Below are 22426 nucleotides of genomic sequence, written 5' to 3'. Positions count from 1 at the left end.
TTCCGCTTAAAGCGAAGTCCGAAGTTTTTATGTGCTTCAAACAATTTCTGGCTATGGCTGAAAATTTCTCGAAATGTACTATGGGCACCCTCCATTCCGATCGAGGGGGGGAGTATATGTCTCATGAATTTAATGCATTTCTGGCTAGTCGTGGGATAAAACACCAATGTACAGTGCCTTATACACCTCAGCAAAATGGTGTTGCTGAGAGGAAAAACAGGTCACTGACGGAAATGGCACGATGTATGGTCCAAAGTCAAGCTTTGCCGCATTCTTTTTGGCTTGAGGCCATCATGTGTGCCACTTATGTACTTAACAGGTGTCCTACGAAAGCTTTGCAGTCTATTACTCCATATGAAGCATGGCTTGATAGAAAGCCTTCTATTGAGCACATGCGTGTTTTTGGCTGTTTGGCATATGCTTTGGTGCCACAAGTGCAGCGTAGAAAATTGGATGATAAGGCTGTCAAATGTATTTTTGTTGGTTATAGTGCTGAAATCAAAGGTTACAGGTTGTATCATCCGCAAACAAAACGTATTTTGGTTTCACGGGATGTAGTGTTTGTGGAAGATTCTGTTCAGCCCTTGCTGTCATGTACTAGAGACAATAATGTAAGCTCACAGGACATTTATGACACTTTGTTGCCTCTTTTCAGTGGTGGAAATACGAATGTAAGTTCCAATGAGGCAAATGTACAGCCTATGGGGGTTTCTAAAAATGTTTTCGATCAGCCTATTATTGATGCAGATGTACATGATGTACTTGATGAGGAAAGGGTTGAAAATGAGCAGGCTAGAGGTATGCCAAAATGGCTGGTGCACACTTTGCGTGACAGCAAATTGGATGCACCTTTGTCTAGTCATACTCGTTCATGCTCTCGCCATGCATCTTATGCATCAGATTGTTATGTTTTGGCTGTGTCTAGCTTACATGATGTTGAGGAGCCTCTGTCTTTTGATGAAGCACATAATTCAAAAAATTGGATGGCTGCCATGCAATCAGAATATGATGCACTTATAGAAAATGACACATGGACTTTATGTGATTTGCCTCCCGACAAAAAGGCCATTGGAACGAAGTGGGTTACAAGTTGAAACGCAAGCCGGATGGTGAGATCGATCGCCATAAGGCTCGACTTGTTGCAAAAGGTTATGCACATCAAAAAAGGCATAGATTATGAAGAGACTTTTGCTCCCACTTGTGGTATGACTACTGTACGTTTTCTATGTGCATTGGCATCTCATTTTGGTTGGGATGTACATCAATCAGACATTGTTACTGCTTTCTTGAATGGTGACATATTTGAGGAAGTTTATGTAACGCAGCCTCGCGGTTTTGTCATAAAAGGACAAGAGGACAAAGTGTGCAGATGTAAGAAGGCTTTGTATGGGTTGAAGCAATCTCGTCGTGCTTGGTATGAGAAAGCTGACACTCATTTGGTTAAACGAGGCTTTCATAACAGTCCAACAGAAAGCACATTGTATGTAAAGCGTGAGGGTGATGTACTTCTCATTGTGGTTCTTTATGTTGATGATTTGCTGATCACTGGACCAAATGAGAGACAGATTGCTGAATTTAAGGCTGATTTGAATGCTACTTTCAAGATGAAAGATTTGGGGCTGTTGCATCATTACTTGGGTATACAGTTTAAGCAGTGTGATGGTGGTATTGCCTTGTGTCAGAAAAGTTACATAGAGACATTGCTATGTAAGTTTGGACTTGAGGATTGCAAACCTATTGCCACTCCCATGGAAACAGGTTTGAAGTTGAGTCTACATGATGCTGGCAATCCTGCTGATGTCACTCTTTATCAAACTGCTGTTGGCTGCCTCATTTATGTATGCAACACGAGGCCGGATATTCAGTTTGCAGTCTCACAGGTCACCAGATTTATGCATAGCCCAGGGTCTAAGCATTGGCAGGCTGTCAAGAGGATTTTCCACTACCTTAGTGGCACTTTACATCTTGGTTTGTTTTATCCCAAGGGGGGATCATTGCCGCCAGACTTACATGCTTTTTCGGACTCAGATTAGGCTGGTTGTTTTGACACGCGAGTGTCCATAAGTGGTTTTTGTTTCATGCTTGGCAGTTCATGTATATCATGGTTGAGCAAGAAGCAACCTAATGTGGCCACTTCAAGTTGTGAGGCTGAGTACAGGGCAGTCTTCACAGCTACGGTTGAGTGTGTATGGCCCAGACGCCTTATGGTTGATTTGGGTGTTGGACAGGACACTGCCAACACTATCTACACTGACAGTCAGAGCGCATTGGCAGTTGCGAGGAACCCAGATTTTCATGCTCGCACAAAGCACATTGAGGTGCATTACCATTATGTCAGGGAGAGGCTCTCAGCAGGAGAGATCAGCTTGGCTTATGTGCCAACAAAGGACAACCTTGCTGATCTTTTCACAAAGGCATTGTCTCATGAGAAGCTTGAAGCTTTCCGCAAAGCTTTGGGCTTACTCCCCTTTGTGGACTGATCATGTCCTCACGGCATGGCAATTCCCTTTACTCATGTGCTAGCTCTCGTTCACCGCATCACTCCAGGGGGGATTTGTTACCATATACATGTGGTAGTGATGTGTGTGAACACATTAGGACCGCCGGGGCATTTTTTCCCTCTTTAGGAGGTTTTTTCCCCCGTGCATTGTATATACGCCCATCACTCTAGGGCTATCCATCTTTCCATTGCACACTAAGTAACACACTCTCTATTGTGTGCCTTGAGCTTCCTTCGTCTTCTCCAAGCTGTGTGTGTTTCTCTGCAACCCTAATTCCAACAATCCACACGCTATGGTGAACTCAAGCACAACACCCAATGAAGGGTCAATCGCATCAATGGCAAAATCTCTCGCAAGGAGATATTATTATCGGAATGATATGAGAAAGAAATCGAAAAAAATGCTACTATGGGATCCAAGAAAGCCCCGTGCATCTTCTTCTATTGGGATACCTTGGAACCACATGCCCAAGTATAATCATATAGCAAGAGAACTTGGTCTTTTTGATAAAGAAGATTTGATGGCCTCCTACCTTTGAACCAATGCCAAGATCAATTGGAGAAAACTAAAAAAGAACTTTAGTCTTGTGTTCCTCACCCCTTTGTGTTGTAGGGAAGGATTTTTGTGTATCCCACCTTGTGTCATGGGGATTTTGTGCATTCTTTCCCTATTTTGTGGTCAAGGGAAGGATTGTGTCCTATGTACCTACCCCTTGTGTGTTTTGAGGGGACGTAGTGTGAGTGATTTAGTGTGACAAAATCCACAAGGGGCAGGTTATTAAGGTGCGGGTTTTGTAGCACCTAGTATGTGTGAGCACCCTTTTATAAGTGAATGCCTAGTCAACACATGACATGTGATAGACCATGTGATCTAGTGTATGTGGAACCTAGTGTGAAGCCTAATTGGAAAAATCACTTATGTGTCCAGAATTGCCTAGCTCCATGATATAAATTGAGCATATATCTAGTCTTTTCATATAATCCAATAATCATTGTGTGCCTGTGCTATGTCCTTGTGTGTTTTCATTATCTAAGCGTGTTTCACATCCTTATCCTCTTAATTATGTTATTATAGCATGAATGCTACATTGGATTATCCCACCATAGTCCAACATGTTGCATACCATATTGAAGATTGTGAGATTTTTTTTTTAAAGGTTGGAAAAAGTCAACCTTATCCTGTTAGGAAAAAAGTTTGTATTTGGATTCAAGATAGTGTTGATTGTGGGGCATATGTGTGGTCCTTGTGGAAGAAGGCCTTGTCCAACAAAAGTGGATACAATTGAAAACATGAAAGAAACATGAACAACTATAATTGAAGTTCATAGAGGTGCATGTGTCTTCTATCTTATTTGAATACCAATGCACATGTAGTAGATCCTCCTTATTAATCATTGAGAAAAAGTTACAATGGGAAGAAGAGCATACAAAAAGCCATGAAAAATTAAAGAAGCTAATTCTTTCATCACCAACCTTGAGGAATGTAGACTATGCTTGTGTAAGACCAATAATTATTACAATGAATACAAATCCTACAGGGGGTGGATGGACAATAAGGAAAAATGATGAAAAAGGAAACAAGTATGAAGTGAGATTTGGTACTAAGATTTTGAGTTCTTTATAGCAAGACTATGCACAGGTAAAGAGGGAATTATGGGGAGTTGTCAAAGCATTGAAGTGTGACAAGGAGTACTTGATACGAGCATCCACCATTTGTGGATGCTGGTTGTTAACCTCTTCTTGGATTGATCACAAAATTTCCAACTCTTGACATTGTTATGTTGCGATGTATTGCCTACATTAACTCTTTGAATCAATATTCTAAGCATATTTCAAGGAAGGACAATCTAGTAGGATATATTGTATCAAAAGTTTTACACTAATGCTCTTGCTAAGGGTGATCAAATATTTTAAGCATATTTCAAAGAAGGACAATCAATAACATATATGGTGTCAAAAGTTTTACACTAATGGTCATGCTAAGGGTGATCAAATGTGTTTGGCTAATTCAATTGAGCCATTCAAAGAAGAATTTAGGAAGGTGACTAGTTGATCATTGGGTGCTACTTCAGTAATTTAGAAAGACAAGAATTTTATACATGAATTCAAGAGGATTAGAAGGAAGGCATATGGGTACCTTTTGAAGTATGGGTTTCTGTGAAAGTATCCATAACAAAGAGCAGGATTTCCGCAAAGGGCAGTATGCAATAAGGACACTCAAATGAAAGCTTAAAAAGGAGTTTCATGAGAGTGCGTGGGCTGGTCATCGGGTGTGAGAGTGACAAACGTTAGTGTTGAGTTGTTTTTGACCTTGTGTGTGCCTGGAGCTTCAATGACTAAATTGAAGGTTTTTTTTCTTGTTTTTCTCTCTTGAATAATTGGTGTTTGTGATTGATTAAGCCATGAGATCTCACAATTAGAGGCATGGTGCCTTCTCAGCTTTACCTTGAACATCTCAACACTAGGATATCATAGGAAAATCACATAACTTCCGACAATGCAAAATGCACAATAAATATATGCAATGCTTGCACAATGTTTGGGTGGCACACAAACCACCTTTGCAAGTGATAGATTTGTTGTATTGTTCAAACAAACTATTACATTTTATGTTTGGCATCTTCATGTTTAACTTCCACCAACTCACCGCTTTGACTAGGTCTTTAACTTTCCTGCAACAACACCTTGAAAATAGGTCCAACAAGTCTTCAATTGATGCATTTAGACTTCACATTGCCAAATTAGGCCATGATATTCCACTTTTATGATCCCTATCCCCATTTACCATGGTTTTGACCGAGGTTGATCGAACACCAATTGGCACGTCTGCCCTTTTAAACACACAGATTCATAGTAATAGCTATCAAAGATAACATATGCATGCTTCGTGCATGCTCAAAAGCATCATATATGATATACGAGACATCACATTCCTTACAGAGTATTCGTTGTAGTGCTCATAAAAACACACCACAACATTTCATTTACTATGTAAAAGGGAAGTCTTTGTGTTTGAACTTGAGTAGCTCTGAAATAAGAATACACACTTCATTTGTTATGTAGATTTACCTTTGGCTTACCTCATCTCTGGTTAGGATTGTTATGGGAGGTTGCTCTCCCATGAGCTAGTAAGGGACGATCAATACATTTAGTTTCTACTTTGGTTCATACCATTTTTTCACACAAGGTTATACATTAAGGTGCTTGGAGACACAATTACTTGGGCCTATTGGTTGTCGATAGAGGGTCATTATCCACCCTTCCACAAAGAAGCATGGCCTTCCACCTACCTAGTCCCATGAAGAGAGCAGATCGTTAAAGCTAGTATAGCAAGGGTTGAGATTTAGTTTACATTAGGCATAGGGTGTGTAGTCCATTTTGTCATGGAGGGTGTTCAAGTTAGCCACATGGGGTGAAAAGGGGGGGGGGGGGGGGGGATAGGGTAAAGACATATCAACTTCTCACATTGGAGCTCATGTCCACAACATGGCCATATGAATTCGAACCTTCCAGACACGAAACCATGAGGACATTTAGCTCCTACCATCCTTATCCTACTAGACTGCTATCATGCTTTTGAACATACTCTAGGTACAAATGCCCCCAAGGTAGGATAGGGCTATCCTGTTCTGTGATACAAGAGAGTAAGAAAGGGTTTCACTACATATGCTGCACTCATTGCATATACTCACACACTCACCCATACTGGTAACTGTCGTTATTTTACTATAGCGAATCTCGCAAGATGGGCCATCACCAAGGTTTGGAAGCGCATCTGCAAAAGTCGAGATGTAGGCACCAACAGGAATCGAGCTCGGCAGGGCACGCTCAAAATGTGTCGCCCACCTACATCACTTCGCTCAGCGAGATGAAGTGACCACCGCTGGAGACCTTATACAGAAAAAAAATTGCGTCTGGCCTTCCGGACTTGACATCTGCTCCCTCACTATTCTCGGCCTTGCTCATGCTACCTGATCTAAGTTGCCTCGTGCTCCTGCCTGCAGTTTGCCCCGTCTTCTGCTCGTGTCGCCTCCACGGCCACAAGGCGAACTGAGCATGCGCTTCTATTTCCCTTTTACTTAGGGTGGGTTCAGTAGGCGACGGAAGAAAAATGCAAAGGGGCGTCGATCCTCCATGGCAAAATTTGATTGGTTGGAGTTGAGGCACTCTTCCGCCGGGCCCTCCATTTTTCTTCCGACCCCCCGCCCCCCGGGAGAGTTGATGGCCTCTCTCAGCCCCCTTCACTTTTTCACTTTTCGTCCTCCACATTGTTCACACTAGGCGGCGGCAGATTTGCGAAGGCTTGTTTCTTCCGCCGATTCAGTCTGAACCCAGCCTTAATTATCAGAGATTCGTATTAATGGACATTTTTTTAAGTTGCTTTAGATTTACAATTGACATACTGGGTCTAACTTCACTTTCATTAATTAATTAACGAAGAAGACTCTCAGCTCGTCGCCTTCAGGGAAGCAAAAGTGGCTCCGTCCACTGTTCCCACGCCATGTCCGCCGACTGCATCAGCACAGCGCAAGGCAGACCCTTCCCCATCTGCTGTGTACCCTCCATCTCCTGCTATTGCCATGAATTTGGTTTCGCAGCCTCCTGCCCGCCCCAAGCCTAGATCTTTCTCTCAGTTTGCTAGCGATGGTGATAACTTGCTTGTCCTGTGCTACGACTTGAGCTCAAGCCATCCATCTACCTGCTCCTTGCGTTTCTGTGTCACCCCCTTCGCCCTCACCCATGGCCTCCCCTGCAGATCACGAACCAGAGAGAAATGTCTTCTCTATCACCCCCTTTGCCCTCACTCATAGCCTCCTCGGGCAGATCACGAACGAGAGAGAGAGAGAGAGAGAGAGAGAGAGAGATGGAGAGAGGCACAAAAATATCGTAGGTCGCTCTCTCTCAACACCTAGTGACACTCGCCCTCTCTCCCCCTCTCTTTCTCCACGTCACTCCACTTTCCTTTTACTTATCTTTTTGGAGGGTATCTATAGTTTGACCTGCTTACAAAAGATTAGAGGCACATCGGAGGCGCATACTCATGGATCATATACGATCCATTCCGGATAAATGGGCCAATGCTGATTCCTGGGTCAATTTTTGTTAGCAAAATGCTAGACGTCCTCTTGCAGCAGGAACGCGCGTGCTGAGAACGGAGTGATCGCGGGAGCCTGGTCGCTGCCTGGAGAGAGAGAGAGAGAGAGAGAGAGAGAGAGAAAACAGATGTACCGAAGGTTTGGGCTCACCCTTGCACGATCGCGCTGGAGGCCATGTGTGCGCACCCTCGGCATATTATCAAGCTCGAGCTCCTCCCCCGATTTCATACCCATTTTCGCCAGTTCCCGCATGCAATATGCTTCTCGTGGTAGAGGAGGTCAGTACCTTCTTCATCCCTACCAGCCCCTTCTAAAAGGCGCTGCTTTGGAGCTTTTGTTCTCTGTCTTCTTCGCTAACAGTCCCTTTGTAAACCCTAGACTGTTGTGCATCTTACCCCCTGTAATATATTCATTCATTCTAATGCTCCGATTTTACCCCAGGCAGTCGAGGTCGAGGTCGAGGTCGAGGTGGCGCTTCCAAAAGAGATGACAGTGAGGATGACGATGACGATGACGATTCTGAGGACGATGACGATGAGGATGAGGAGTTTCAGGAGGAACCGGACACTCCTGGTTATGAATTTGATTATGAAACATGGAACTTGCTTCATCAGGGGAAAAAAGAGGGACAAATAAGCAGAAAAGAGCCTCTCCCAATGTATAAGGCTCGTGAGATGGTGGATTATCACATGATGAAAAAACGCATTGATGGTCTTAAAGTAATTACAGGTATGCCCATATAATAGTTGCAGCTTTGATGAGCCAAGGGAAAGGTCAGAGAAACCATTTTAAATCTTCATTATTGAGTGTTGGATTCATTAACAACTTGCCAAACATTTGAGCTGAAACATAGAATGTGCATAAACAAGTGGATAGTGCTATTCTAAATTTGTTATGTTTACGATTGACTTTGACTGTCTAGCTGTTGCATTAGCTTCTTTGGATGCAGCTGATAGTGGAGACAATTTTGGCAGGATTGAAGGATTTAGCCAAGGGACCTCAGTAGTTAAAGAAGACGCTTTCCCAAGTGAGGGGTTTGCGCGCGCGAGAGAGAGAGAGAGAGAGAGAGAGAGAGAGAGAGAGAGAGAGAGAGAGAGATAGATAGATTTTATTATCGTCCTCGAAGGTCAAATATGACCTATGGGACCAAAGTTACATGTGATGTAGTATGTGTATGGCTGATGAGTGACTCGATGCTCCAAAATTGTAGTGATGAGAGTCGCAATGGAGAGCCCACACTTTGGCTGGGAGAGGAAAGTGTGTAGGTCTAAGTTATGGCTGAAAATGTGAGAGAAGCAAGTTCGGATGTGATCAAAAGCTGAGCACTCTAGTAGTGTGTGGTACTCAGATTCTCAAACTTGCAGTGAGCATAATGTGCACAATCGATTTGACTCTTCTCCATTGCCCCAACGCCCTATCTCGCATCGAAGGAAATGGGAGCTAAGCCGAATTGTTGCGATAGTGCGTATCGCGGACAAGGGAATAGGCTCAAGCATGTAAGTGTGAGTACGGTTTCCTCTCTCAGCGAAGAACATGGTTTTGTAGTTGGGGGCAATATAGGTGGTGTAATGTATGAAGCGTGACCCACCGGATTTCTCCCAAGCCGTAATACATTGGCGTTGTAGAAAAGCTTCATTCACTTGAGAGTCAATTGAAGCATCATGTAGCAAGTGTAATGCATCCCATCTCCCAAACCACTTCTTTATGTCTTGCATCCATCCCGTGCTCAAGATCTTGCTTTTATGCGTCTTTTGAACTTTTTTGCTTGCTTCCCATGCAATTGTAGGAAGTCGATGTGAGGGGTTTTAACGCATCTTTATCATGTACTCCACAACCCTTTCCATGCCCATAACCTCAATTGGAAGAGATCCCGACTCAAGAAGTAAGAGCATATATGGTGTTTGTGTCTTAACTTGGAGAAAGTTTGTAAGAAAACGCTTTTGGACATTCTCAAACTCTTTCCAAGTAGACTTTGAGATGCTCCCGCCCCACACTTCAACTCCATAAAGAAGAACCGGTGTCACCAATGCATCAAAAAGATACTTCTTGAGAACCCAACACTTGATGTTTCCCGCATTACACATGTTCTCAAATGCATAATATGCTCTCTTTCCCGCTTCCAAACGACGCATAGCACATTCATGCCACTTGTGATTGGATGGAACCTCAAGGCCAAGGTACTTAAAGCTCTCAACAACTTCAAGTGTCTCGTTGTTGTACACAATGCATGGCTTCTCCTTATGGTTGGTTTTCACAAGCATAACCTTTGTTTTGGATTCATTTACAATCAGCCCACTATGCAAGCAAAAGTTCTCAAGGACAACCATAAGCTTTTGTGCATCTTCTAAAGTGTGTGCTAAAGCACTACATCATCCACATACAACAAAAGCATGATTACCGCATTGCAAATAGTGACCTCTTCAATGCCTTCTTCTTGCATAAAGTCAAGTACCATTTGTTCCAATTGATCGATGCATAGACCAAAGAGAGTTGGTGACAATGGACATCCTTGTTTAACCCCAATAGTGCTTACAAAATTTTTTGAAATTTCTCTTCCCATGTGCAATTGACAAATCACCTTCTCATAGATTCGAGAAACCGCAAGCATAAACTCACGTGGCACTTGGAGTTCTTCCATCCTTCTCCACAAATTGTTACGTGGAATCATATCAAAGGCTTTCTTAAAGTCCACAAAACAACAATACAATCGCTTGCCTTTCAACCGACTTTAAGAAGGACAAGGACAAGCTCTGCGGGGAAATCCGCTAAACAAGAGAATACAAGGCTCTGCACAAGTATAATGCAAAAATGGGGTGTCCTCCCTTTCCCTATAGAAGGAAGTAACTAAAATATTCGATCCCCACATATCAATAATCCATGTCAAATAAACAGGAATATGAATAGTCAAAATACATAAAATAGGGTGTCCACCATAAAGGCCACAATTGACACACTGAGCAAAGTCTGGGACCCCCCCCCCCCCTTTTCCAATGATACTTAGACTCTAGAAAAGCCTCGCAAGGCCAGGCACAACCATAAAGTAGCCCTCACTTGCAAGATCTAGATGGAAACACCAAGGAAATGACCTTAAAAACTCTTAACACCCCCTCTCAGATCCCGGGTATACAACAAGACCAGGAATCTGGGGCTCCAAGAGTGAAGAAGGAATTTTTAAGTCTAGTCCACCATTGCATCAAGTACACCTCTCTATAGAATACCATAGGGCTCAAGATAGGTGATTCTATTCTCCAATGGCAATAAGTCCACGCACAATTGCTATCATAATCCGCTAGGCTGTGGAAACCTATGTTCGCCATACAAGCTATGTATGGCTAGAGCTCCATTGTTTGTACACCATGCTGTGTGTACATAGTCATCAATAGCTATAGTTTACAGGAAAATTCGGAGATTGGGCGTGGCTCCTTTGGGAACTAGTCTAGCCATCTTGTTTCAAAGTCTGGCTAACAATGCTAGAAGCCAACATACAACTGTTCTATGCTCGAGTGTCACAAAGATTTATAACCTGACTTGTCTGCCACGACATCCTTCAAAGATTGAATAGGTCCTATAGGCTGCCATTGCTTGAGCCTGGTGCTAAGAAAGAAATTCGACAAGAGTGCTATCCATCTGCAAGTCTTTGTGAGTCCCTGCTAAAGATGAAGGTAGGTGAATTAGGAATAGGTGCAACAAGAGGGACCTCATTAGACTTCGAATCTGAACCCGACTTCTTTGAACAATTCCTCTGAATATGCCCCAATTCTCCACACCTATGACATATCACCTCCTTGGATCTCTCACTAGTATTAGGAGTATCATCCTTCCTGTGTCTTTTGGTTCGGCTTCTGCATCTAGACGTGCAAGAGGTACCACCCCTTGTCTCTAAAGCTCGCATCACGAAGTAGTAGCAATATTCCTATCCAAATGTTTTATACAAGCATAGGTAACACAATGACCTTCCTTTCTAAACAAGAATTCAGGACCACCATCCAAGGGTAAACAAGGGGATATGTAGAAAACTGGGGCTAGATGACAAGCTCCTCCAAGATCCATCACACATCACCACCTTTGGCGAAGAGAAACTCCACCTAACACCAAGAGGCCACATATGGCAGGATAGAACATAAATCATCATCTTCCCACGAGAATAGACCACATCCAACACTCTCCAACAACACATCGGCCTAAGAAGACTAGGCTAGGTTGAAGAAAACGAAGCATTACTTACTCTCATCACTTACTCTAGGATTAAGTTTTTAAGATGTCTTATCCTTTTTTGCTTAAAGTTGAGTACTTATTTTAAGCCAAGTAAGTCGCGTCAACTTATTTTACACATGCCTTTTCTAAAAATGTTTTGTTTTATCTAGTTTTGTTTCGTAGCAAACAAAGTGATTTTGTTTGTTTGTTCGTTCGTTTTTGTTTTTCTTTCTTTTCTTGTGTCCCTTGCTTTTATAGTTTTATGAGTGCTTTAGTCCCTCTTATAATTCGCGAGTTCAGACTATTCTGAACTTATGAAGGTATATATATTCTTTGTTAAGCTGATAATCTACTAGATTATTTGGACCTTACTAAGATAGAGCGTACAATCAACTGCATCATGTTGTTTTTGCTACCCGCGAGTACTAGTTGTGCAAGCATGCAATCCAATGTACCAAGGTGCTCTTGAGTCTTAACAGCCTCACTGTCACGGGAGACGGGCACCACGTGCCAACGGAAAAGAAACAGACTGAACAATTTAAGCACTTCAAATAACAACTGAACTGAAAGAGATGCACGACACGAGACGGGGAGTGGCGGAGTTCCACCCCAAGCGAGCACTGGCCCCCAACCTTGGCGTCCCTTTCAGTATTTCTTTATATTACTTGAACTCTGTACAACGCCGATGCTCCATCCTCTGCACCTTATGTGGAGCATGCCAGAGAACGAGCCCTTGGCTCATATTTAAAGGCCCTTGGCCATGAAAAGCAGTTACGTGAAAAGCATCAAACTCAAAAGCATCTGGCCTCAAAAGCTGCCGTCCAAAGCTGCTCAACGTAAATCACGGAAATCCGTATAGTTGCTACGTCATCATGTCAACGCAAATTTGAGAATCCATATAATTGCCACGTCATCAGTTCTCTGCGTGTTTGTGTGTTGGCTTGCTTTATTTAAATGCCTTTATGTCACTTGGGTCCCATCGGATGGGGTCCCATAAGTTGGTGGGAACTCTTCTTTAAAAATAGGCCACTCGGCAAGACTTGTAAGTCGGTAAAACTTCTTCTACTGCTTCGGCTTCTTTTGCTTCTTTTTCTTAGGGTTTGGGCCCCTTGGCCGGGATCTGCAGGTTGGCTCCGTTCTTCAGTGGCTTGACACGTCAGCAATTTGTGACACACAGCGCTCCTTGCAAGTGCTGCCCTATTAGAGTCCTACACTACTGGGTCTTGCAGTGGTGTACCGGCTCCATCTTATGTGGGATTACAACAAAGGCTTTGTTACTCCTAGCACACGAGAGAGAGAGAGAGAGAGAGAGAGAGAGAGAGAGAGAGAGAGAGAGAGAGAGAGAGAGAGAGATGAACTGAAATCAAATGATATATTAACGTCTTCAAAAGGCCAAGTGACCTATGAGACAAAAGAGTTTACAAATGGTGAATTTGATACAATGTCTGTGTAAAAGAGTGAAAACTGAAGCTGAACTGACTAAAGTGAAATGAAATGGAATGAATGAAAGGGTGAAATGCTGGAATCAGGATTTTATCCTATGGTATCCAGCATTGGTCGCTGGCAAAGCTCATCAATGTCCTCCTCAGTGAGTACTGTGACTGGGCGTCTCCCATGTCGTGCTAGAACAGTCTGGACCCTCTGATGCAGCCTCCATTGATGTCTCGATGACCCTCGCAGTCGTGGGCGTCTGGATCTCCCAAACTCAGTGGCCCTCTCAGTCAGTGCACCCGTGGTACAGGTGGACTCTGAAGTCTGCTGTGATGCCTGCTCATCTGAATGTCACGTATGTAGTCTGAAGAAATCAGTGATCTCCCTCTGTGAGTGTCTCCTGCTGTCTGGTCTCCTCAAGAGGCTCTCCTTATGTCTGCGCAACTCCAATAAAAATAGCCCAAGGCATCTTGGATCCTGATGTCTCTCCAAAACCCTCTTTGAATAGGCAGTGGAAACAGCCTTGTATCTCATAGTAGACTGGGCAGTCACATGTGATGTAACTCTATTTCTGGCTCTATATGGCATAACTGACAAATCCTGGCCTTGTTGGTACGCTGGTACTCCTCTAAATTTGCCAGCCTCAATCTCTAACTGATGTGATGATGTGCGCATCTGTCCAATAACACATGGTCATCCATGGGATAGATGAGTATCGATGTAGGCGGGTTTGGTCACAAAACCATCCTCTGTAAGCTCAAGGAGATGCTTTCTGTAGAAAGCCATCTTCGATTCTTCGTGCCAAGCACACGCATAGGCTGTATCCATGTCCTCCTAGTGTCTAACTGAATCAAGTCGTGTCTCCCATTGTTGTTTTGTCTCGTACCGCGGAGTCTCTCTCTATGGCATGCACGATTTGGACATCTATGCTATCAGCAGCTCCATCAGGTTGCTAGGACCTCTCTCGTTTAGGGTTTACTTGCGATACGCTCTTCACTAGGCGTGTGCGAGGCTTGCCAGTTGGGCAAGCAACATATTGCTGCCTTTCCGAAGCAAGCATCCAACAGAGCTTCGACACCACTCGCACTTATTCACATTGATCTATGTGGCTCGATGAGCACTTCTTCATTTTCTGGCTCAGTATATTCTTGTGCTTGTGGATGATTGTAGTAGGTACACTTGGGCTTTGTTCTTAAAGCTCAAGTCGGAGGCTTTCAATTTCATTCGGAATTGGAAGATGATGGTCGAAAAGGAGGACTTGCACGTCAAATGTTTTCTCTCCAACAGAGGGGGTGAGTTCACTTTAAAGGACTTTGCAGAATGGTGCAAGTCAGAGGGCATCCAGGGCCAGCTGACTACTCCTTACACTCCTTCCCAGAATGGAGTTGTTAAGTGGAAGAATTGGACTATTATGGAGATGGCTAGTGCGATGCTAGCACATGCTTCTTTACCTCGAATTTACTGGGCAGAGGCATGTAACACGGCGGTTTACATCCAGAAGGGTTCTCCTACTCATGCTTTGCAGGACACAACTCCCTATCAGGCTTACTACGGGCGCAAGCCCTCGGTCTCACTTTCGAGTTTTTGGGTGTCTTGCCTGTGTGTGCCAAAGGAGAAGTGATAGGAGTTGGGACTTTAAGTCGAAGAAGCTGATCTTGGGCTTCTTCACTATTTTCTTGGATCCAAGATCTATCAGACACCAAATGACATCTTCTTTTCTCAGTGGAAGTATGCGAAGGCTATCGTGGAGAGATTCCAGTTGACAAGCTGCAGACCTATCGACACTCCTCTTGAGTCCGGCGAGAACATATCGCTTCACGATCCTTCCCCATGGATTGACCTAGAGCAGTATCGTAATGTTGTTGGCTGCCTCGTATCGCTGATTTATTCCAGACCAGACATCTGTTACATAGTATCTGTCCTCAGTTCTTTCAACACTTGACCTCGTCAGCGACATTGGCAGTGTGCCCAGCGTACTTTGTGATACATCAGCGGCACTTTGGACCATGTTGTGTTCTGCGGTCGCTCCGAGGGTTGCACCCTACTTGGTTGGTGTGATTCAGATTGAGCAGGAAATCTAGACACTTGGCGCTCTACTATAGAAGTAGTTTTCACACTCGGCTCGAGACCCATTTCATGGAGCAGTAAGCGGCAACCCATCGTTGCGCTATCTTCTACAGAGGCGGAGTACAGAGCAGCTTGCTATGCTGCTTGTGAGGCCATATGGCTACGAAGATTACTGGGAGAGTTGTGTTTTCCCCAGACTGCTACGACACGTCTTTTGTGCGACAATCAGAGTTGCATAGCTATTGCCAAGAACCCTATCTTCCATGCTCGGACAAAGCACATTGAGGTGCAATATCACTATGTTCTTTTGGTTGGAGATCTTCATTTGGAGTATGTCCCTACAACAGATAATGCAACAGACATCTTCACGAAGGCTGTACCTCAGCGGACCTTGGCTTCTCACCTTCGACTCATTTGTGTTGTCTCAGCATCCAGTGCTGAGAGGTAGTGTTAGAGCTACACCACCGTTGCTTCGTCATTTTGTACAACTAGTGATTTTCCCGGGCTGGCCACCCATTGCACATCACGTAGGTTGCACGGACGAGCACTTTAGCACGTCTCTGGCTTGTCATTTTTGAGCTTGGCTGGGTGCACACATTTTTAGCCATTTATGATTTTTGGGCTTTTATGTTTTTTGCACCAGTTATACAATTTTGCCCTACCTTAACCCAACATCCTATAAAAGGAGTGCTTGGGGTTTTGTATTTAAGCATTGTGTATTGAGAGCATTGTTTGCAGAGATCTGTGCCTCTCTCTCTCTCTCTCTCTCTCTCTCTCTCTCTCCAGCGTTTCCGGCTCGCGTGGCTCTCACCCTCTCTGTTGCTCACTCTCACAAGAATAAATAAAGTTGGATCTACACACACTCACGGATAGCGTAAAAGCTGATGACGTGGCAATTGTACGGACATTACAAAATTCACGTTGCATTGTTGACGTAGTAGTCTGTACGAAATTCCGCAATTTGCGTTGACTCTACTGACGTGGCATATTGTACGGATTTTCGCGTTTTGCGTTGCATGCTGACGTGGCAGGTGTACGGATTTCCTAAAATTGCGTTGGCTGATTTTCAGCATGTGCTTTTGGGCCAAATGCTTTTGAGTTTAAAAGCTTTTCATGTAACTGTCACAAACCGATGACGTGCCAGTGTCCAAACACACACACACACACGTTGATTGGTTGCTGTACGAAAGCCTGTGATTCGCGCTGATTGGCTGACGTGGCAGCTGTACGAAATCCTGCAATATGCGTTGACGGTTGACGTGGTTGTACGGATTTCCGCAGATCGTGCTGACAGTGCTGACATGGCAATGCGTACGGATTTCCTGCTTTTACGTTGACGACAGTTGTACGGAATTCCACTTTTAGCGCTGACAGCTTTTGGGACAGTTTGCTTTTGATTTTAATGCTTTTGGGGCTCTGCTTTTAGCAACTCTTGTAATGTTTATAAGGACCCAAGGGGGGGGGGGGGGGGGCTCACTCTGCAGAGCATATGGACGTAGAGTCTGAGAGCGAGCACCTGTGGGTCGATTGTACTTTGCTCAAAGATTAATAAAAAAGAAATATCGAAAGGGGCGCCGGTCTTTGGGGCTAGTATCTCTTGGCACGGAACTACGCCGAGTTGAGTCGACTCTTTTGATCTGTGAAGTATTTTGAAGTGAATCTTTGCTGTGTCGCGGTAGAATCTTGACTTGGGGTGTCCAAGTTTGTTACAGTGGTATCAGAGCACGACCGATTTCTCTTCTACCGGGAAATCCGATCCCTTTTCTCGCAACACTGACGGATTTCGACAAGAATCATTTGACCTCTTCTGCAACCCTTGAGGTGGGCGGAGACAACACAGAAGATTTAAACGATTAACAAAAGATGAGCATGAGCCACCTCAGCCTATAAGTACGGACTCCAAGAGATGCAACCTTGACAATAGGTTGACGAGTGCACAAAGCAGATGCTTCAGTTTGCTAAAGATCGTCAGTTTGCAAAAATTTTGTCTCAGCAATCCATGGCTAAAGTGCACACTCAGTGGCAGAAAGCCACCAAACCACTAATCAAACCGGCGATCAAGAAACCTCCTGCTCCAAGGATGTTTACAGAACAAGAACTTCAAGAGGTGGTTCAGTGTCACGTGACATATCCCAACCCTATGTGTCCGTGGACAAGCTACACCACTGCAGGGTTCATTCAGTCCAGTCAGGTTAGATTAGCAGTGATCTGGCACTTTTGTGAGTCTATTCGTAGACCGTGCATGCCCAGTCACTTAGCATAGATGCATATCCTCCGGTTGCACACAGCATGATCATCGGAATTCCCATCAGAATCCATTTGCATCAGTTAGGGGAATTTTCCAGTGCATTTAGCCTATTTTCCTATTTATTGGGATTTTCACTTACTATTTTTAAGTGACTTTCCTACAAAAGTAGGTAGGGCAATTTTGCTAAGTTAATATATAAGCAAACCCAAGTTAGCACTTTCTGGCAGAAGAGGCAGCAGGAGCACCTTGCTCAATAGGCAACTTCTCAGCAAGACCAATCCCCGCGACTACTTTGGCGTTTTCTCCACAGAAGACCTAGCGTTTTTGCATCAGATCAGCCCTGACGTTTTGTGCACAGCAGATCAGCCCCGGCGTCATCACGACACAGTAGATCAGCCTAGCGTTTTTGCATTTGCAGAACCCCGGCGACAGAAGGACCAATTTCAGCCCCTGGCGTTTTTGGATTTCAGCAGCAAATTAAGACCGGCATCATTCACCTAAAGTGTAGCAGATTCAGCCCGTAAAGACCATCAGTTTTCAGCCCTAAGAAACCTCATTTTTCAGCCAAGAAAACGCAACCAAAGCAGTCATTTTCAGCCACCGAAACAGTCCCGAAATTCTGCGATTCGAAGATCTCAGATTTCAGCCATCGTCGTCGTCATCGTCATCGGCATAGACCAAGTTGCATAGTCCATTGCATACGCATTGTACACCTTGTGCAATCAAAGAATAGACCACTCTCGCCGACGAGAGTGGGGCCTTCTCTCTCCTTCTCTCAGTCTCACTCACTTGCACGCACAATCCACTCACTTTGTTCGTGACCACAACACTCTACAAGACGGAAAGCTCTCTCTTTCCCTAAAGAACTAAAAAGGAACCTTGAGCAGTAAAGATCACTAATCTTGAGAAAATACAACATTCATTCTGCTGCACCTAACATTAGTATCAGAGCTTTGGAAGTGTTCTGCGGAAAGAACCACAAGAACCACAAGAATTTTTTTTGCTTGTTGCAATCGCACGAACGCAAGTTCGCTTGGGCGTGGCGATTCCTAATCGTGTTTTGTTGAAGAGTGACAGGAATCCCAAGAAAGAAGGGCTCGTCCAGCCTCCCCTTGTGTCACTTTTCACTCATTGAGAGCGGACCGTGCACTTAGCGGCCGGCCAATCGACGTGAGGTGGGAAAAAGCAACCTTGGTGTGAGCGCAAGGCCGCCAAGGGGTGCGCCCGCAGAATGGAGTAGAACTCGGGTGAAGAGAAGATCCTTCTCCAACGCGATTTGCAAGCGAAAGAAAACCTCAAGAACCCAAGGTTCTCATGAGTCAAGGACCTCAAGAACCCAAGTTCCTCGTGAACTTAAGAACCCAAGTCCCCCAAGAACCCAAGTTTCTCGTGAACTTAAGAACCCAAGACCCGCAAGAACCCAAGTCCCTCGTGGACTTCAGAACACAAGAACCCACAAGAACCCACGATTGCAGAATGATCATCACTCGAAGCGGATTGGATACTTCGCTTGGAAGTGATGAGCATGAGAGAGGCGAAGAAGAATTTTCCTCACCAGGAGGTTTTTCCGACCCTTCCCCATCTATGACAAAGATTGCACTAACTCCTATGGAGGAGTTCGACCAAGAAAGAGAAGCAGAAAGAAAAGCTTACGAAGAAGTGGCAGCCATTGAGCTTAAGTACCATGAAAGAAGGGCAGCCATAGAAGCAGATTTTTATCGCGAGAACAAAGCACAAATGCAAGAGTTATTGCGACTCTTTTCTCAAGTGTCGACACCGATGCAAGAAATTCGGGAAAAGGAGACTCTCTCAGTCTCTTCTTCTCCAAAGCATGATACACAGGATTTGCATGATTGTGTGAAGCATGATGATGATTTGATTGACAATGACTTGCATGATGATTTGAAGCACAATGATAAGCATGATGATTTGGATGCCAAGGATTTGCATGATCAAGATGTGATTTCTCACAAGCATGATGAGTTGCATGAAGATGATGTGATTGTTCACAAGGATGATGTGTTAATTGATGCTGTTCCTAGCGAAGCTAACCTCGTTGTAGATTCGATCAATCACCAAGAATCGATCTTGGCTTTCGAGTCGAGGTCAACAGACCCCCCACAAGAAGATTCGATAGATCCCGAAGAAGAGATCTTGGCTCTCGAGCCTAGGTCCACAGAACCCCTTCAGGAAGAACCGACTTGGCTCTCGAGCCTTGGTCCAAAGAACCCTCACAGGAAGATTGTGTGTTCGCATGATTCATACGCACGCATTGTTCGAGTGTTTCATTCGTGAAGGTTTCTTGTATTTTAGTCAGCATCGTTATGTGATCCCTTTTACTAGGCATGACATATTGTATGTTGAGCACGTTTCTCTCATGGATGAGCACGAATGTATGCGGATTGTTCATGAAAAGTTGAAAAGTTTGTATGTAAGGAAGTTGCATTCTATGTCTCTTCCTTGGCACGACACAGTTGTAGAAAGAGCACATGACAGTATAAGCACCAAGCATGGGCATGTCCATTGTGATTTGCCACAATTGATTGTTTTCGATCAAACAAAAAAGATTCGATCGCATTGTTTGCATGTGTTTGATGAACGGGTTGTCACTCCGTTTCTATGTTCATCTACATTGCATACACAGTCTTTAGAGCCGACACGATTTTTTTCCTTCACTTTACATGAAATGGGTATGTTCATGGTTTTGTGTTGGAGATGGTTTCAGGAATTTTCAGCCATGGAGATTCTTGAAGACGAAAGAAGCACGACTCTAGACGAAGTTGAAGCAAGAAAGGAGATTCAGAAGACTTTGAGTCGCTCTCGGCGCGGCCCAAAGTCTCAAGCGTTGCAGACCTTTATGAAGTTCAAGTACCCGTGCCGATCCACACATCAAAGTGGGCCGGCAAAGAGTCCCTTCCAGGATTCCGGATGCTGTTGGCGATCTCCCTCGACGCCATATAGTTCGGTACCTGTACCTCACTTTGAAAAGGAGGGGATGTCACGTGACACATCCCAACCAACCCTATGTGTCCGTGGACAAGCTACACCACAGCATGGTCCAGTCAGTCCAGTCAAGTTAGATTAGCAGTGATCTGGCACTTTTGTGAGTCTATACGTAGACTGTGCATGCCCAGTTACTTAGCATAGATGCATATCCTCCGGTTGCACACAACATGATCATCGGAATTCCCACCAGAATCCATTCGCATCAGTTAGGGGAATTTTCCAGTGCATTTAGCCTATTTTCCTATTTATTGGGATTTTCACTTACTATTTTTAAGTGACTTTTCTACAAAAGTAGGTAGGGCAATTTTGTTAAGTTAATATATAAGCAAACCCAAGTTAGCGCTTTCTGGCAGAAGAGGCAGCAGGAGCACCTTGCTCAACAGGCAACTTCTCATCAAGACCCACCCCCGCGACTACTTTGGCGTTTTCTCCACAGAAGACCTAGCGTTTTTGCATCAGATCAGCCCTGGCGTTTTGTGCACAGCAGATCAGCCCCGGCGTCATCACGACACAGCAGATCAGCCCTGGCGTTTTTGCATTTGCAGAACCCCGGTGACAGAAGGACCAATTTCAGCCCCTGGCGTTTTTGGATTTCAGCAGCAAATTAAGATCGGCATCATTCACCTAAAGTGTAGCAGATTCAGCCCGTAAAGACCATCATTTTTCAGCCCTAAGAAACCTCATTTTTCAGCCAAGAAAACACAGCCAAAACAGTCATTTTCAGCCTCCGAAACAGTCCCGAAATTCAGCGATTAGAAGATCTCAGATTTCAGCCATCGTCGTCACTGTTGTCGTCGTCGTCGTCGTCATCGTCATCGGCATAGACCAAGTTGCATAGTCCATTGCATACGCATTGTACACCTTGTGCAATCAAAGAATAGACCACTCTCGCCGACGAGAGTGGGGCCTTCGGAGGAGGGTTTTACAACCTCTCGGGTGTCGTATCTCTTCTCTCTCCTTCTCTCAGTCTCATTCACTTGCACGCACAATCCACTCACTTTGTTCGTGACCACAACACTCTACAAGACGGAAAGCTCTCTCTTTCCCTAAAGAACTAGAAAGGAACCTTGAGCAGTAAAGATCACTAATCTTGAGAAAATACAACATTCATTCCGCTGCACCTAACATTCAAACTCAGATCAGTCAGCTTTTGGACACGAAGAATCAATCCAAAAAGCAATTGAAGAAGCGCAAGAAGGGGACTGACTACCCTGGTTACTTAGGCCGTCAATCTTCTTTTGCATCTGCAAGAAAGCAGAAGAAGTGTGTACGCTTTGAAGGACTACCCAGTTCTTCTTCTGACAATTCTTCTAGCTCTTCCGACTCATGTGAGGAGGACAGAAAGGGCAAAAAGCGAATCAAAATTCAGAGCTTTGGAAAGAGCAAGAAAAAGGCAAAGAAACTCAGATTTCGACCAGTTTCTGATAGCTCTACGGAGGAGTCATCCTCTGACAGTTCGGACTCCAATGACCACATGTTTTATGCGAAGAAAAAGCACCTCTACAGAGCCAACCAATATGACTTTCTCGAAGACAAGAGCAAGAAAACAAAGGAATTTAAAGAAGGTGGACAATCGATAAAATTTGAATCCTTTTCTGGATTCCGAGATGCTCCGAGGGCTTTGGCCTTCATCCAGCAGTTTGACATAGCCTTCTCTGGAGGGCATCACTCAGAACACTCCAAGATCAGGAGGGGTGCATCTTTTCTAAAAGGAAATGCTCGAACATGTTGGTCCACTCTCTTCTGGGGAAAGAAGCTCGAGTCAAGTGGTTGAAATTCAAACGGCTGTTTATTTCTGCTTGGCTGTCCCGGGAGTACGAACGGGATGTAAGAACCGCTTGGAACCCTCTTCAGATGGCCAAGAGAGATTCTTTGGACGCTTAT

The 22426-nt window shown here is 44.3% G+C and overlaps 1 protein-coding gene across 1 annotated transcript in view; it reads left to right on the top strand.

The window, feature by feature from the left end:
- Positions 1-7558: 7558 nt before the first annotated feature.
- The window catches only part of LOC147442579 (uncharacterized), a 52663-nt gene continuing 37795 nt past the window's right edge, over positions 7559-22426 (top strand). The window contains exons 1-2 of the mRNA XM_086528720.1: positions 7559-7874; positions 8038-8325. Coding sequence (XP_086384846.1) covers positions 7724-7874; positions 8038-8325 — 439 coding nt within the window. The 5' untranslated portion in view covers positions 7559-7723. The remainder of the gene's footprint in view (positions 7875-8037; positions 8326-22426) is intronic.

This window comes from Adiantum capillus-veneris, chromosome 14, assembly GCF_014529385.1.
Source record: "Adiantum capillus-veneris isolate H3 chromosome 14, ASM1452938v2, whole genome shotgun sequence".
NCBI classification, from domain to species: domain Eukaryota; kingdom Viridiplantae; phylum Streptophyta; class Polypodiopsida; order Polypodiales; family Pteridaceae; genus Adiantum; species Adiantum capillus-veneris.
The sequence above is the reverse complement of the archived record's forward strand: the minus strand, read 5'-3'. Positions and strand labels throughout refer to the sequence as shown.